At 38.4% G+C, this 16,539-nt stretch overlaps 1 protein-coding gene across 1 annotated transcript; it reads right to left on the bottom strand.

Annotated features, from left to right (window-relative positions):
- Window positions 1-431: 431 nt before the first annotated feature.
- Window positions 432-2,867, bottom strand: LOC149167519 (uncharacterized). The gene is made up of 2 exons (XM_089430508.1): window positions 1,559-2,867; window positions 432-1,378 (listed from the first exon to the last, which is right to left on the bottom strand). The coding sequence occupies exons 1-2, from the start codon at window positions 2,865-2,867 to the stop codon at window positions 432-434; spliced, it is 2,256 nt and encodes a 751-aa protein (XP_089286634.1).
- Between the last annotated feature and the right edge of the window lie 13,672 nt (window positions 2,868-16,539).

Below are 16,539 nucleotides of genomic sequence, written 5' to 3'. Positions count from 1 at the left end.
AAACCATCTGGTCCTGGTGCCTTATTTTTCTTCATTCCTTTAACTATTTCCTCTATTTCTTCTAGTGTTGCTGCTCTCATTAGCGCTCTGTTTTGTTCTTCGGTTACCATCCTGGGGATTTCATTGCAGATTCTTCCTATGGCCCCTTCTCTGTTGACCCTTGGTTCTGTCAGCACTTCCTTGTGGTAGTCTACTAACACTTGTTCCATTTCTTCATGTTCTGTTACTCTTTGCCCTTCCTTGTTTAGAATGGAAAAGATTCTGTTCCTTTGCCTGTGTTGAACCATTGCTTGGTGAAAAAACTTGGTGTTCCTTTCTCCTTCCCTCAGCCAATTTATCCTGGACTTCTGTCTCCATAGGATTTCTTCCTGTTTTCTCCTTTCTTCTACTTGACTGATCAGTATTCCTTCCTCTCTACTCTTTTCTTCATTTCATCCTTCTGTTATGATATTCTGTTGTAATTCTTCCATTTTTTGTTCTAATCTCTGCTTCTCCTTACCGATATTCCCAAATTCTTCCTTGTTCCACCTTTTGATTTTCCCCTTGAGTTCCTTGAGCTTTAGCTGGAAAGTGTGCATCTTGTTTCTTCCTCTTTGTTGACTTTTGGTCCACCAATCCTCTACCTTCGTTATGAACTGATTATGCCTGAGCCAGAAGGCCTCGAACCTAAAAGGGCGTTTATTGGGGTATTTTTTGATATCTATTTCCAGTCTTATAGGCCAATGGTCCGAACCCATGGCTGGTAGAATTTTAGCCTCTACAAAAACATCCCTGTTTAGGATCTGCTCAGAAACTAAGAATCTATCCAGCCTTGATGCTATCTGATTCCTGCCTCCCCTACGATTGTTCCATGTGTAGACTCCGTTGGTTGTCGGGATATCTACCAGTCCTTGCTCTGTTATCATTTCACTGAAGGCCTCCATGTCTTGATCTGGTCTGCTTTTACCACCTTTCTTTTCTCCTAGGGATTTGATCATATTAAAGTCTCCTCCTACCATCCATGGGGTTGCAGGGAAAAGTCTGCGGATAATTTGCATGTCCTTCAGGAAGTTTTTGCATTCCCTTGGAATATGCGGGCCATAAACTCCTGTGATGAGCACCCACTCTGAGGACCCTATCAATCTGAATGAGCCTGAGAGGATTCTAGGAAGACTGACCCAATCTTTGGCTTGCACCTCCTCTGGATTCCATAGGATTGCCAATCCTCCAGCTGTGCCGGTCGCATCTTGGGCCATCACTTCATATTGAATTTTGTTTTTTTTCACTATCTCTTCTAATTTTTGGCTGTTAATCTTTGTCTCTTGTATTATCATTATGCTGGGTTTGTCTTTCTTTACTCTTTCCCTCAGATATCTTTGTTTCCCAATGCTGTTGAGGCCTTTGATGTTCCAACTTGTTACTATCATTTAAAACTTTTTTGGTTGTTGTTGAAATACCTCTGACAGAGGTATGACTCTTCCAGAATTCACCAAGGTCTCCCCTACCACCTGTATAGTTTCACTCATTGGCCGCCTTCCTCTTTTTCGATTTCCTTTGCCAGAACTACCCATTCCTATACCTTGTGTTTCCTGTGTTCCTGTTTGCTCCATAGGACTCGTCATAAGGGCTTCCTTCTTCTCCTTGTATTTCTGAAACATTTCCTTGTATAACTGTTTTTGCTCCTCCGGTATGAACCTCTCATCCAGGTTCCTCCAATCCTGCAGCAACCGTTTCATGACTCGTTCCTCTTCATTTCCATTCTCCTTTTGTGGATCAATCTCCATCTGCGTTTGTTCTGTGTCTGCATTCTCTTCTAACCCTTCTTTTCCAAGGTTATCTTGATTTGGGTCTGTTTCCTTTGTGTTTTTATTCGGTTCCATGGGTTCTTCTACATTTTCTTCCTTTTCTGTCTCTCCTTCTTCTTCCTGTAGAATACTGAACTTATTTTGACATTCAACCGATACAGATTTAGGGGTTTGGATCTTACTTACCGTCTCTTTCCCGGGCCTCCTTTTTCTATGGACTTCCTGGAAACCCTCCTCCATTCCTTCTGTCCTTCTTTTTCCCTCTTCTGCTTTCCTTTCTGTGCCTTCCCCAACGTTCAGGGGGCATTGTTTAAAAAGATGTCCGTATTCGTGGCACCTTCTACACCTGAATGGTATATGTTCATAATCCATTGGTTGTTGCCATATTTCGTCATGATATTCCAGCTCTATGTATTCTGGCAGGGGGTCTGATATATTCATATATACGCATATCCTTGCATAGGATGTGTATCTCCCTCTTTTCGTTGATTCCGATACTTTGACAAAAGACCCTATCGTGTTGCCTATCCCTTCCAGGATTTCAGGATCCCAGAACTCTATTGGTAGGCCAAACAGATGGACCCAAACCGGTGCTGCCAGCATCCATTCTTGATCGGGGTTGTAGCTATCCTCCCAGTGTCTCATGAATAGACCTGCGTTGTTCATGAAATACGGCCCTCCTTCAAAGATTCTTTCCTTGTCTTCTAGGTTAGCAAATATCACTGTAAAAAAACCTTTTGCCCCCAGCTTCATGTCGATATGACCTTTTGGCTTCCATCTTTGTTGTATCCACCTTGCCAGGTCCTTTTCCGCCGGCCAGAACCCTATAAATTTACATATCAGGGCGTGGTCTCTCATATAACATCTATACTCTTCGAGTTTGTTATTCGGGATCACAAACCTCGGCTTTTTTAGGGCTCTGGGTAGGCACCTGCCTCCTAGTCTTGCTTGCCAATGGTTTCCCATCACCGGCTCTTCCCTGCTTTCTGCCCCTGGTTCCCTTCGTGGTCTGCTTCCGCTTGTTTCTCCCGCTGTTACATTTTTGTAGGAGGGGATCTCTCCCCTCCCTGGGTCCCCGATCATGGTTGCTTTCAGCTCCTTCTAGCTTTGTGAGCCTTCTTATCTTCCTTTTGCGCCGCTGTTTGTTTTCTTGTTTTTTCAGCTATTCGTCCTCTGCCCTTAACTCCCCTGTTGATCCTCTTTCGATCTTCCCTTTGCAGACCCTAGTGTTTCAGAAACCCTCGCCATTTTCAGAAACCCTCGTCGTCGTTGCCACACCACCAATTTATTTTAGATTTTAATTATCCTTTTTAAGTTAAAATTTTACTTAAAAAAGAAAAGAATAATTTTATTTAAAATAATATAAGTGAAATGCAATTATTATTAAAATTTTATTAATGATTTTTAAATAACATTTAATATTAAAAAGATTGCGTAAGAATGCAAGAATTGGGTAGAATTTGATATATATTCTCATAAAGAACAACAGTTGAATTTAGGAGGAACCACAAAACGACATTTCATAGAATATACTTTCCTATCTGTTGGTGTCAGATACACGTGCCCTCGACGCATGATAATTGGTTCCCGTCTCCCAAGTCAGCTGTACGTCAAATCCCACCGCGCGGAGTATCATGTCATCATCCAGGTTGGATTAAGACGTTTATTACACATTGTTTACTAATTATAAAAGAATGGGTTGTTTTTAAGTGTGATTTTTTGAAGTTTTTTTTGGGTTTTTTATTTTAGTTTTTAAAATATAGTCAGAATTTATTAAAATTACAAATTGGATGGTTAATTTTATACAGTGTTTTAAGGGATTTTTTATGGTGCTGAATCCATATATACAGTCAAAAAACCAATTTAGAAAACACTAATAAAATTTTATCTCAAATTTTTACCAAAACAGTCTAAAAAATCACATTAAAAACAACTCCTTACAAAAATAAAATAATAGAAATCACCTAATTTAAAGACCAATCTTACAAGCCCCGAGCTTCTAAAACAGTTAACTCTAGCATGATCTGAGCGTAAGCTCTGCAAATCCAGGTTAAGTCTTGAGTGTGCCAGGAATTGTGCTCTCTAGTGGATTTGGCGCTGACTATATTGCCTTTAAATCTTCTTTTAGTGGATGAAAGAACGCTTTAAAAAAGCCTTAGCCATGTTTAAATCTTCCGTTTATTGGAGGAAAGAACGCTTTCAAAAAATCCTTACCCAGGGATAAATTTTGTAGTTTCGTTTCCTAGATTAGGGCCTGGCTTGAACTTGGAAGTGCCTCTACACCTTTTAAAATTGCATCATTCAAGCGCAAGGCCTGAAAGTCTACTCTCGTCAGCCGAAGTGTCACCTTAGAACGTCATCAAAGCTTCAGGGTAACAACCTGCCCGCGACATGAAGACACGTGGCACTCTGCTTCTTATCCCCAAATTCCAAAGTTGATTCAACGTAATGGCTGCTTTTGCTGTCAACTAGGATTATGCAAATGCTAAAGGAGAAAGATTTAAAGCGGCCCGACCATTATCTCCAGAGCTGAGACAGAAGTTGAAGAAAACTGAAGCAGAACTCCGTCGAGGGAAAGAGTGTACCAGAAGACCAGACATCCATTCATACCTAGAGGTGGAGGGTAGTGCAGGCAAAGTCTCCGCCAAAGTATCCAAAGAAGTATCCAAAGAAATGATCCGGGAGAAAGTCCTTGAAATAATTAGTAAGAAATGGGATCACTTGGAACTTGTGTAGGAAAAGATCAAGATGGTCCACACAACTTATAAAGAGATAGTGACGCTCAAACAACACGCGGGAGCAACCTCGTGCAAAATCAATGTAATAGCCAATTTCTTGAATCAAATGACGAAAGGAGAGGTTAGGAAAGCAAATTTCGATCACCCGCCACATGACTACCACAACAACTCATCTAGAGAGGAAGCACCAGATAATTGATAATAGAGTAGTTGGAGGGAAATGTCAGCATTATGGCCGAAGAGGTGGAGAACTTTAAAGATAGATGCGAAGGATTACATAAGAAGGAACTGCCACCATTCTTCAACGAACAATGAAACCTGCTTCCCAAGGTGTTTATCTTCGATAGTGTACGTCTCATCAAGGATGATCAAAGTGACACTGAAGATAGGGAGAACATTCCGCAGGAATTCATCCTTGCAGATATTTATAAGAAATTTTGAACTTTTGTCCATGTTGAAACAATTCTTCAATGATCAAAATTAGCTATGAACCCATCCTAGATATGGAAATGGCGATAAGGTTAGCTAGGGGATGTACCCACATAGTAAGAGTGGGATGGTATGTAGGACATATATAGATTGGATACATATATACAGAGGCAATAGCGAGGCCTAGCGACATATCTCTGTCGACAAGCAAGAAAGACAATGCCTTCAGTCACCCTAGGGCACGCAAGTCGAGGTAACACCCGACAAAGTCAACACCAAGAGTAAGAAGGAATACGACACCCTACCAAGAGAGGGAATGTTGGAATCAAGGCGAAATCTAGAGCAGCCCACTCTACAGCCAACAAATTTTCAAAAGAAATTAGCTTATGGGACTTACAACGTAGATAAAGTACATAGTTAAGCTTAGAGTGATCGATGCATGATTAGGCTTATACTTTATCTAAGTGTAATGGAACAATCTTATACGTGAACAAGGGCAACTGCGTAGCAGTAGTCCCTGCCGATATACTACATCAACAACGCAATCAGCAATCCTAATCCGCATCCAAAACTATTAACAACTCACAAACATGTAAATAAAGAAAACCACTATGCTAGGCATACTAAGCAACCTGGAGTTAGTTTGTCAGGTGAAACTTATCCTCCCTTACTACACATTTAGAAAAAAATTAGTGTTTGTCCCGGTTTGTGGTGTACAGGTACTCAATTTCGCTGACATTGTTATTTTTTTTAGGTATTGGGTACCTCGAATGTTCCGCTACCGAATACGAATACATTTCCACCTTTGCAACCTTGCAAGCCCCTGCATTAGGATTCCCTATGTACCCACCCTTAGTGTATCAGAAATATGACATGTGCTACGTTTAAATAGAGGAGGGTTTACTAGTTTGTTTAATCTGAGCACCAGAATTCTGATCCCTTGTTAGATTGCATCACAATTATGTGTCTTCAACTTGCATGCCCTTGTCTGCAAAAACCATATCATTTTCTGCAACTGGGTCTCCTTTCCTCTGCTCTAGCCACGGTTGCAGTGCCTCCTTTCAATTTCTAGAGGGCAATTCACTAATTTCAACATTTTGTTTCATTGATTGAGGCCTTGCCTTGCCTTTCTTTCCGCCTTGGGATTTCCTATTGGATATTCAGAACTTCTCGTCCCGATGCTGGTCCTTAATGTAGCATATCTGTTGGGCTTTATTAGAAGCACCGTTTGTTGGCTTCTTCATCTTGTAGGTCTTGGAGAGTTTCTCGAAACTGAGACCTCCTACTGGGAAGATCAAGCCAATCCATGGTTCGAGGTGAACTCTTCAGTTTCTGCACAAAAGATTCGTGAGTTCTTTCTTGTCGTAGAGTTCGGTGTTTTGGTAGAAGGAAGTTGTTTCTTGTCGTAGAGTTTGGTGTTTTGGCAGAAGGAACAGAGGATGGGGATGTTATGTGCACGGTCTGCTTAAAAAACATGGAAAAATTTGAAGAGATCCGAAGGCTGACGAATTGCAGGCATATCTTTCAGTGTTCACAGAGCTTGTTTGGACAAATGGCTTGATCATAACCAAAGGACTTGTCTTGTTAGGTATCCTTTGTTGTAGGTCTCCTTTTCTTTAAGACGAGATTTAAAGAGAAATGAATGAGGAACTCAGAACTTTAGACCCCGGTTCGAATCTCTTTGCAGATGCTTCATCAGTCCTTTTGTAGAGATGCTCATTAAGAGAAGACTTTTCAGTCTCACTGTAACTACAGACTAGTTCCTATATGTATAAGCACAGATTCAGAGAAATGGGCAAAGAGAACACGGATCGAATCTGGTGGCTGCTTCAAGGTAGCCAAAGTTCGTTTTCTCTTCTATTTTCAGCATAGACCTCTCTCTCATCTTCAAAGAATTGTTTTATCAAAGAATAATTTATCAAAAATAAATTTTGGGAACACTGATTGCTACATTGTCATGACACTGAACTTGCACATGCATATAGTCAGATGCCTGTGTCTTGTTGCCCATTCTTTTGTAACATTTTCTTGAAGCAATTTTTATAAGGAAATTATCACATGATTATTGATATCCTGTGTGACATTTTTGTGAAATGACCTTCCTATTGCAGTTTGAGTTGTTTACTGATTGGGCCTCTGATTTTTGCCTACAAATGGAACACACGCCCATTTCTTGCAGTTCACCTATCTTTTGCCTTTTTAAGTTCATTATTTCAGAACTGAAACTTTGATTGATTTAAACTAGATAATTTCATTCTTTTGCCTTTTTAAGTTGATTATTTCAGAACTGAAACTTTGATTGATTTAAACTAGATAATTTCATTGATTTTGAGCTAGCAAAACTCCTTATTTAAATGCAGTTCCACACTTACTCGTTTAGTGGGCTTAAATTTTTTAAATAGAATCAAGCGAGACTATTTTCATTAGAATTAATACAGTTGAAAGATGCTCTTGATTATTGTTTTCTTATTGTTAAATTTTCTTTTAAAACAGAAACTACCCATAGGGTAATTATCCTCATAGAATATGTAATTATTCTCAGGTATCGCCATACATAATGCATTGAGAATTAGTGTCATGGGATATGTAACTTTGGGGATTCTCAGGTATCACGATATATAGATAACTGAAAATCAAACCTGGTGGTGGGGGTGGTAAACTCTCAGTGGTATCTGCTGCTGTAGTCCTGCGAACCAAAAATTCTCTTGATGGTTGATGCCAAGTTGTAACTGCTGCCTACATTATTATGGTTTTATTATTAAGGTTATGTGATGTAGAAGGTGAATGGAATGTGCACCTCTCACTAGTTAGACTATAATTTGTTTTTGGAATTTACCTATGTTGAATTTCCAGCGTATGAAAATACTAAAAGTCATAACTAGACTGAGTAAGCAATAGTTCGACACATGATATCATACCACACACCTGTAGAAATACGGGCACTGCATGGGGCCATCTTGTGACCACCTGTCCACACTAGCAGAACATGGATATGCATGTTTCCAAGGCCGCTGACGTCTTGTCCATCTCTGTGTCCATTATACCTATAACTCACTACCATTTTGTGTTCGTCGCTATCATTTTCTCTAGTAAAGTTGCTCCATTCCATTTGATGCAGATTACTCTAGCAACAATCGAGTAGTTGAATGGCGACACGTCTGTCGACATTTCCTACGATTTTCAAGAAACTTTATTAATGAAAATAACAAGCCTGAGGTGGGATGTGTAGCATGGCTCACCATTTATAGTCAAAGCTGATGTTGATCCTAGTTCTTCTATGTTATTTTGCATTGTTTTGATGCTCATATCCCTGATGAGATATTTTATGCTCTAGTCAGTAAAGACAGTTCCCCAACTACACTCATTTTCAGAGCACTGGATCAATAACCAGCAGGAGGAGAAAAAGAAGTGGTGTAGTTGTGGGGAGCACATGCCCCTCATATCCTATTGTTGTGGAAGCAGTTGTTGATTTGTTTATTCAGTTGACAGTAGCTTCTGAGGAGAAAGCAGTGCCATACGCTACAACAACAGTGGTAAATCCAAAAACTCCAGACCCGGCAAATCCAACAACTCCAGACCCAGACCCAACATCCAGTAGAACCATCAGTTCATTTTTGGGGAGCACATGCCCCTCATATCCTATTGTTGTGGAAGCAGTTGTTGATTTGTTTATTCAGTTGACAGTAGCTTCTGAGGAGAAAGCAGTGCCATACGCTACAACAACAGTGGTAAATCCAAAAACTCCAGACCCGGCAAATCCAACAACTCCAGACCCAGACCCAACATCCAGTAGAACCATCAGTTCATTTGTGGGGAGCACATGCCCCTCATATCCTATTGTTGTGGAAGTAGTTGTTGATTTGTTTATTCAGTTGACAGTAGCTTCTGAGGAGAAAGCAGTGCCATACGCTACAACAACAGTGGTAAATCCAAAAACTCCAGACTCGGCAAATCCAACAACTCCAGACCCAGACCCAACATCCAGTAGAACCATCAGTTCATCCACCACCAACAGCATAACCAGAGCTACCTGTTCCAGTCCCAGCTCCCCTTCACTCGGTCCCATCTTTCCCACAACAGCTGTTGATGTAGATGAAGTAGGAGTAAGAGATGTTGCAATTGGGGTTGTTTCTTCATCATATCAATACCCACCACCGGCAAGGGGGACAGAGACAAAGTCATTAGTAGCACACCCAGTCATATATTATGGTGTTTGAGCAGACTACCAAACCCCCGAGAAGTTGATATAGATAGTTGAAAGTTTAAACTACCACCACCTGTTGATCTACCACTAGCTTCTATCCACCAGCACCGGCACGAGTAGCATCCATCATAGGTGGCTTAGCTAGTCTTCACAACCCGGACCACACTACAAAAGAGGTAGACAGATCTGTAGGCACCAATAGACCTATCGATCTATGTTTCAGGTGATGACATTTGAATAGAGCTACGGTTCTCAGCAAAGAAGGTGGGTTTTTCTTTCTTATTCAAATAAAGCAAGTGGTATTTAAAGCTCAAATTAAACAGAGAACCTCTTTTTGGTTCTTTTAGTTAAAAAACTCAAGCAAGCTCTTTCAATCCTTTCTGCCTGATTTTCAAATGAAGAATTTCCTATGTGCAGAAATGAACCAGCAATTTATATGTGGAAAAGTGAATACAAATAAAAATTCGTAGCATAAGAACTATGATGCACAATACCAGCGCTGCATCCATTACTTTGAGGTTGAGCTTATGCATCCATTGATTTGAGGTTGAGCTTATGTTTGCTGGGTGGGACGATAGAACCCAAGAGATGGTTTAAAGAAAGAATCAACCCCAGGCTAGGATGGATGCTAGGATTGATAAGAAATCAACTTGCTCGCCTGCAGATAACACCAGAGCTAACGCATGTAGATAGCCCACTAGAGTTGCCACATGCAGATAGCCATGTGGAAGTAAATTCTCTCTGAAGAAATTTGGATATAATAAAAAGTTTCTATATAATATCTTCAATAATGAAACTTTGGATATCTTACGCGAACCCTTGCACATTTTACCTTTGAGAAATGGAACTTTGGATATATTACTGAAACCCTTGTACATTTTATTTGGAACTTTGGTTATTTTATTTTGGCTAGAAAATAAATAGATCGAAAACTGTGAAATTGGCAATAAGAGGTCCAATACAAAAGTTTGGTTAACTTGTGATGAAATGAAATAACCAACAAAAAAGTTTGGTTAAAATTTGGTAAGAGGTTTGTTCAAGGCAAACTAATATGAATTTAACAATCGATTGACAGCTATAGTCCCACGCTGGAGGTAGGGACTAATAACACCCACTCATAAACATGGTATGTATGATCAATGTTGCCATAATGTAACCAACACCCAATACATAATAAGTTACGCGTAGGCCCCATAATATCTTATATAAAGGTAGTCTCACATATACTCGCTATGATGGGCATGAGCTAACCACTACTAAGAATAGAAATCCCTTGACTACGGATTGGTGAAGGTCCCTAGTAAATTCCCTCCCTTACGCGATGGATAGCTCACTAAGGATAGTCTTATTTACGATATTTCATTCCCTAATTTATTGACCTAAATAGAGTATATAATATAATATATTCATATGTGTATATTGGCCATTTTGTAACAAACTTGAGTGATTTTCCACATACCACTAGTAGTTTAGAGTAGGGTAAGATTTTGGAGTGCCTATATATAGGCTTCGTTTTGAAATGTAAAAGGGGGGCAAAACTTCAGTTGTATGGAAACTCTGCTGAAATTTTTGGTGAATCGCTGGGAGGTCTCGAAGAAATTTTGGGGAAGAATTTTTAAGTATCTCTTGGGCTTTCTATTTCTCTCATCACGTATGTGTTTATGTCACCTTTATTTTGAAGTTTACTACTAATGGAAAGCAAGTTTATGCAATTTTCATGGCATTTTGAGTTGTGAACTTGATATGTTGTGCAAATTGTGTAGAATTTCTTAAAGATTTTGGTTGAAATGTATTATCAGTATCATGGTTTGTTTCAATTTTTCAAGATCTATCAAGCTATCTTAAAGTGTATCTAGGCTTTCTTTCTATTTCTTACAAGGGTTTTGAAGGAACTAGTAAATTTTAAAATTATATGTTTTCTAATGATTGAATTCTTAACTTCTCAGTCACCCACCAATGTTTACTTGGCTTAAAGAATTCTTAATTTCTCTTTTAATTTAGGTAAAGCATGATTCTCCATTTTCATCCATATTTTTTTTTACTAAACTTTTATGTCAAACCCAAGGGTTATGAATGCTCCTACTCAAAATCAGCAGAAAAGAGGCCCGGTAAAAGACTTAATGTAATGGTGTTTTTCCCACAACCTTGATCCCAAACCAATATCTAATTAACAACTACCTTAAGAAAGATTTAACACAAATTTAAAGGCTAATTGTGTGTACCACGTGCTCATGAAGAATGCTTAAAGGAATTCAACATGAACCACCTTTTGAATCATATGAAGTTTCCATTAGGGGAATTTTGAGGTCTAAAATGGGCCTCAAAAATTTATAAAATAATTGTGGAAATAATAAAATAATATTACGTTACATCATCAAATTTTAGAGGGAAAAGATAAAAAACTATTTTTTCAACTCGTATTTTCAACTTATCTCCCTATGGGTTTACTCAAATTTCTAGCAGCAGCACTCGTTGGATGTAGAATTTGATTCCTCATCCAAGGAGTACCAATGTTGCATACTTTCAATGAGCCTTGCTATATGAGAAATGAGAAATACATTAAAAACGTGATTGCAATCATGTTTTTCCATGTATTTCTCTTTTTTCATGTAGCAGGATCCATAGAAAGTATGCAACATGGGTACTCCTTGGATGACAAATCAAATTTTTCATCCAATGAGTACTACCGATCAAAATTTGATTAAAACCTTAGGGAGATAAGTTGAAAATATGAGTGGAAAAGGTAGTTTTATTATTTTATTATTTTTTACTCCAAAAATGGTGAATCACCCCCCATGGTTCACATTGTCATCTTGAATCCTATTGGTTCTTATAAAGTTTATTTTCGTTGTACATTTTTCTTAGGAGACCCATTTTAGACATCAAAATACCACTAATGAATTTTATTGTTTGCCTAATCACAATTGATCATTAAAGGAAAAGGAAACAAAAATCAACATGATGATTTAACTCTATGGATGTGACAAAATTCACCATGTTATTTATTTTCTTGTGACATTGAAAGGGGGAAAGGAGATGAATGTGACTTGAATGTATAATGTAGGTTTGCTATAATTAATGTTTTCAAGTCTGAATTTCACAGTCATATATAATTTTTAGAAAACAAGTGATGTATGGTTTGTCTATTTGTTGCAACATCATCTTACAACAGTCGTCATTTTCCAAAGAAATAAAGTAAATTGGCACCACGAGAGCATCAAACACAATCCATCTTTCTGAAGAGAAGGATGATCATAATTTAAATATGAACTCAAATTTTTTGTTGGTTTAACAATGAATAGAACCCATTTAGATCTTCCCAAGGTTTGCACCACAACACAACATGGTGTGACTCTGGGGAGCCAACATCTCCTGGCCTCATTTTCAGGGACGATTCAACTTCATTCCCTAGATGAAAAAACATCTCCTTTAGAGTTCTGTGGTGGACAGAGGCTGAAAATTTTAAGTTATTCTCTCCACCTAGCAACTTCACTTCCCAACTTTCTTGGCATCCTATTTATTCAGATGTTCATCTATTTTTTAGTCATTTTCACTACTCCACCACAACGACCCATTTTCTCACGCTTTTCCCAATGTATATGTTATACTTACTATGTCATATATTAATCAAGTTTTAAATCATTTTTCTATCTTCAAATCACACTTTTACACTCATGCTTCATTGAGAAGGAATACTTAAAGAAATTCTGACCAAGATCATGTAACGCATGTCTCTAACCCCAAACGCTTCATGTACACTTCAAACCAACGATCTAAAACTTTGTTTACCGGGCCCTCAGGGACCTTGATCACCAGAGAAACACTTTTGCCATCACCAATGGTGATTATACAGTTTCCTTACTTTGACACTGAACATACGAATGCCATGCCTGTGAATGTTGTGCAGAAACCCATCAAATCATTTTTTTGTAGAATTAAACCCAAATAGGTGACTCCACAATCTCGTCTATTGCGAAAAACTGTATTCTACAACACATTATGGTTGGATGAGGTTATCCTCATAATCAGCCAAACCAGCGCACTCAATCTTTGGCCTCGGTGGCGGTGCGATATGCGCCACTCGCTCTACCTAGGGTGCTCCATGATATGCCTAAAAGTTAAATGAAGTTTTTGCCTTAGTTTCAATAAGATCTACAACAAGATTCTGAATGAAATAAAGCCCACCCCCATTACCACCATGGTGAAATATGCCACTATTTTCGAGCCATATTTATTTTTCATGCTTAGAGAAAGGCAACTTGAAAACCTATCTCATATGGGCTCAAATGCAGTCGAGATAGAAGGAAATTTAACTATAATAGGGAAACTAAGAAGGTTAGAGACAACTGACGAGAACCATGACCTGGAAAGAGAGAGGGGAGGGAATTGAAATAAAGGCAGGAAGAAGGTCGAAAAGGAACCTGATCAACTCACTTATCATGAGGATCAATCTAAGGAAAGGATCTACGAGATTAATTGATTCATCATAAACCTATTTAACCAGGTTTCTAGGCTTGAGGCTAAAGAGCTGAGAAAGAATCCTAACCAACCTCCTCACAACCTGCCCTTTTTCCGGAAACCATTCAACCCGCTACAAATGAACAGGGATAGAAGATCAGAAGAAAAACCTATACAACCCCCTTTAGGAGAGATATCAATCTGCAAACTGATGAATATATTGATGAATATACCCAAGATGAAGACATAAATTGGGTAGGAGACCCTAGTCCTACATTCTACATCACCGAGAAGGACTACATGCATTCCCTTGCAACACCTTAAATCCATTTTCCATACGATTGCGAAGGGTATGAAGACTATGCAATCTCACCTTCTCAATATCAGCAAATAATAGACTTCATTATGTCAGAGATCAGAAGAACCTATGACCTGTGGCCTAGGGAAGCATGACCAATTGTCGCAAATCAAAGTGGTGGAGCGAATAAACTTGTGGTATCATCATCCAACCCTTAACCTACAGAAACTGACATCCTCCCACCTAAACCCATCTTCCATGCGAGAGGCGGAGACACCCAAGGACCTTATGCCTCCCCCATCACTGTGCCAACCAATCAAGAAGGCATAATGAAATACACACCGTCTCTTTAATCTTGAAAAAGAACTGAGAAAGATCAAGGTTTCTTCCCCTTTATTGGAATTGACATAGAACTGAACCTACCAACCACTAATACATAAAATTATGGTTCCATCTAAACATGTCACCCACAAAGACACTCTCAATATTCAAGAAGACTGCACGCATGTCGATTGTGGGCCTCATGTAGAGGAACAAGGCGATGATATTTGTCCTTTCTACATTACCTTGAATGTGCACAACAAGTTTTTACATAACTATATGTTGGACTCAATGGTGTCTCATAACCTCATTGCTAAATCGGTTATGGTAGAGTTGGGGTTGGATATCACCAAACCATACCATGACCTCTACTCATTCAATTCTAGGATAGTAAAGTTCCTTGACCTTATGAAGGACCTAGTAGTCTCCCTTACTCAAATACAAAACACGAGTCTCGTCATGGATATAGTGGTGGCCGACATCCTAGCCTCATATGAAATGCTCATTTCTGGATCATGGGCTGGGAAGTTGGGAGGAACTCTTTAAATGGACCTATGATATGGCACCATACCAATATTTGGAGGGCAATAATGTAGGATTTATAGATAGAGTAAGCTTCTTTATGTTATTAACAATGCTAGGAAATCCAAGAACATAACTATCTATGCCACAGAAGAATCAATGGCATGCCATAGTTTATCAATCACCCCTAAACTCGTTATGGAGACAACGATCAGTCCTATCATAAAAGACCCAACATAAAAACTCGATCATGTGTGGACACTATTCTTTGATGCAGTATGTTCCCAAGAATGTAAAGGAGAAGAAATAATTCTGATACCACCCATAGTGAAAATCGTCTCCCTCTCCTATAAACTAGAATTTGATGCCACCAACAATGTCATTGAATATGAAGCATTAATTAAAGGATTAGAATAACTATTAAAATTGGAGTGAATAATATCACAGTTTTTTGAGATTAGAATTAGTCATCCAACAAGTGATAAATGTTTATATCACCAAGCACCCATGTTGCGATCATACTGAAATGTTGTATTGGATGTTATTGAGAACTATTTTGATGCTTATAACATTACAATTGCGCATCTGGAAGATAATAAACTTGTAGATGCCTTAGCAGACACATAAAATACATTTCAGCCTCCTCCGGATCTGAAATTGAAACATGAAGTGGAAATTCAATACAACCATTTGTCCCTAACAACATCAAGCATTTGCAGGTCATTGAACATGATCAATAGTAAAATAAGTTCCTCGAACTTGTGGATGAGTTTTCAGCAATCAATATCAATTCAAATGAAGAACTACCTTAGTATGATCAAAGCACATACTCCAACGAAGATGAAAACAACAAATTCTCAAATCAAGCCGGAGTTCACGAATTAATCCAACTCAAGAATAATTTCATCCCCAAGCGATTGGTTCCTCTTGAGATTATTTTATTATCAAAATGATATACCAACTAGGCAAGTCGTTAATCCAGTGGATGAGAGTATGGAAGAACATAACCTCCACATAAAGGAAAATCCCCAAAAGGAAAAATTTAGTAAGTTATAAAGATAGGTACGTCGATTTATTTAAGAAATTTAAATATTTTTTCACATGGCGCTATAAACACTTGAAAACTTATGATACTTCCATTATTCAACATAAAATATTGTTGAAAGAGAATACTAAGCCTTTTGTGCGAAAATTTAGGAGATTTAATCCCATCCTATCTTCGACGATAGAAAAGGATATCAGAAAGCTGTTTGATGGAAAGATTATAGTTCCATTGATATATTCTTTGTGGGTGGCCAATTTGTTACCAGTCAAAAAGAAGAATGGAGATATCAAGCTCTATGTGGATTTTGGGAACCTGAACCATTATTCGTTGAAAGATAATTATCCTCTTCCTAAGATGGGTCACTTGTTGCAAAAGGTGATAGGAGCATCTAGAATATCTATGATGCATGAAATCTCGGGTTAGAATTAGATAGTAGTGCACTCATAGGACAAAGACAATACAACATTCATGACACCATGGGGTAACTTCTTGTATGATAAAATTCCTTTTGGATTGATGAATGTGGGAGCTATCTTTCAAATGACCATGGACATCACATTTGTGTGAGAGAGAAATCCGTTCATAGTTATATATCTAGATGACATGAATGTTTTCTTGAAATTAGACGAAGATCATTTGGAGAATTTGAGACAAACTTTTGTCAAGTATAGAAAACTTGGCCTTTCTTTGTATTCTAAGAATTAATTCTTTGCATTGAAAGAAGAAAATTTATTAGGACA

This window comes from Pinus tabuliformis, chromosome 5_1, assembly GCF_031772625.1.
Source record: "Pinus tabuliformis cultivar Carrire ecotype Pingquan chromosome 5_1, CPIR1, whole genome shotgun sequence".
NCBI lineage: Eukaryota > Viridiplantae > Streptophyta > Pinopsida > Pinales > Pinaceae > Pinus > Pinus tabuliformis.
This window is presented reverse-complemented; position numbering and strand designations above follow the sequence as displayed.

Coding starts and splice junctions, on each gene's coding strand:
- LOC149167519 (XM_089430508.1), bottom strand. CDS start 2,867: ATGATCGGGGACCCAGGGAGGGGAGAGATCCCCTCCTACAAAAATGTA. Junction 1,379..1,558: donor AGGAACACAGGAAACACAAG/GTATAGGAATGG, acceptor GGAACATCAAAG/GCCTCAACAGCATTGGGAAA.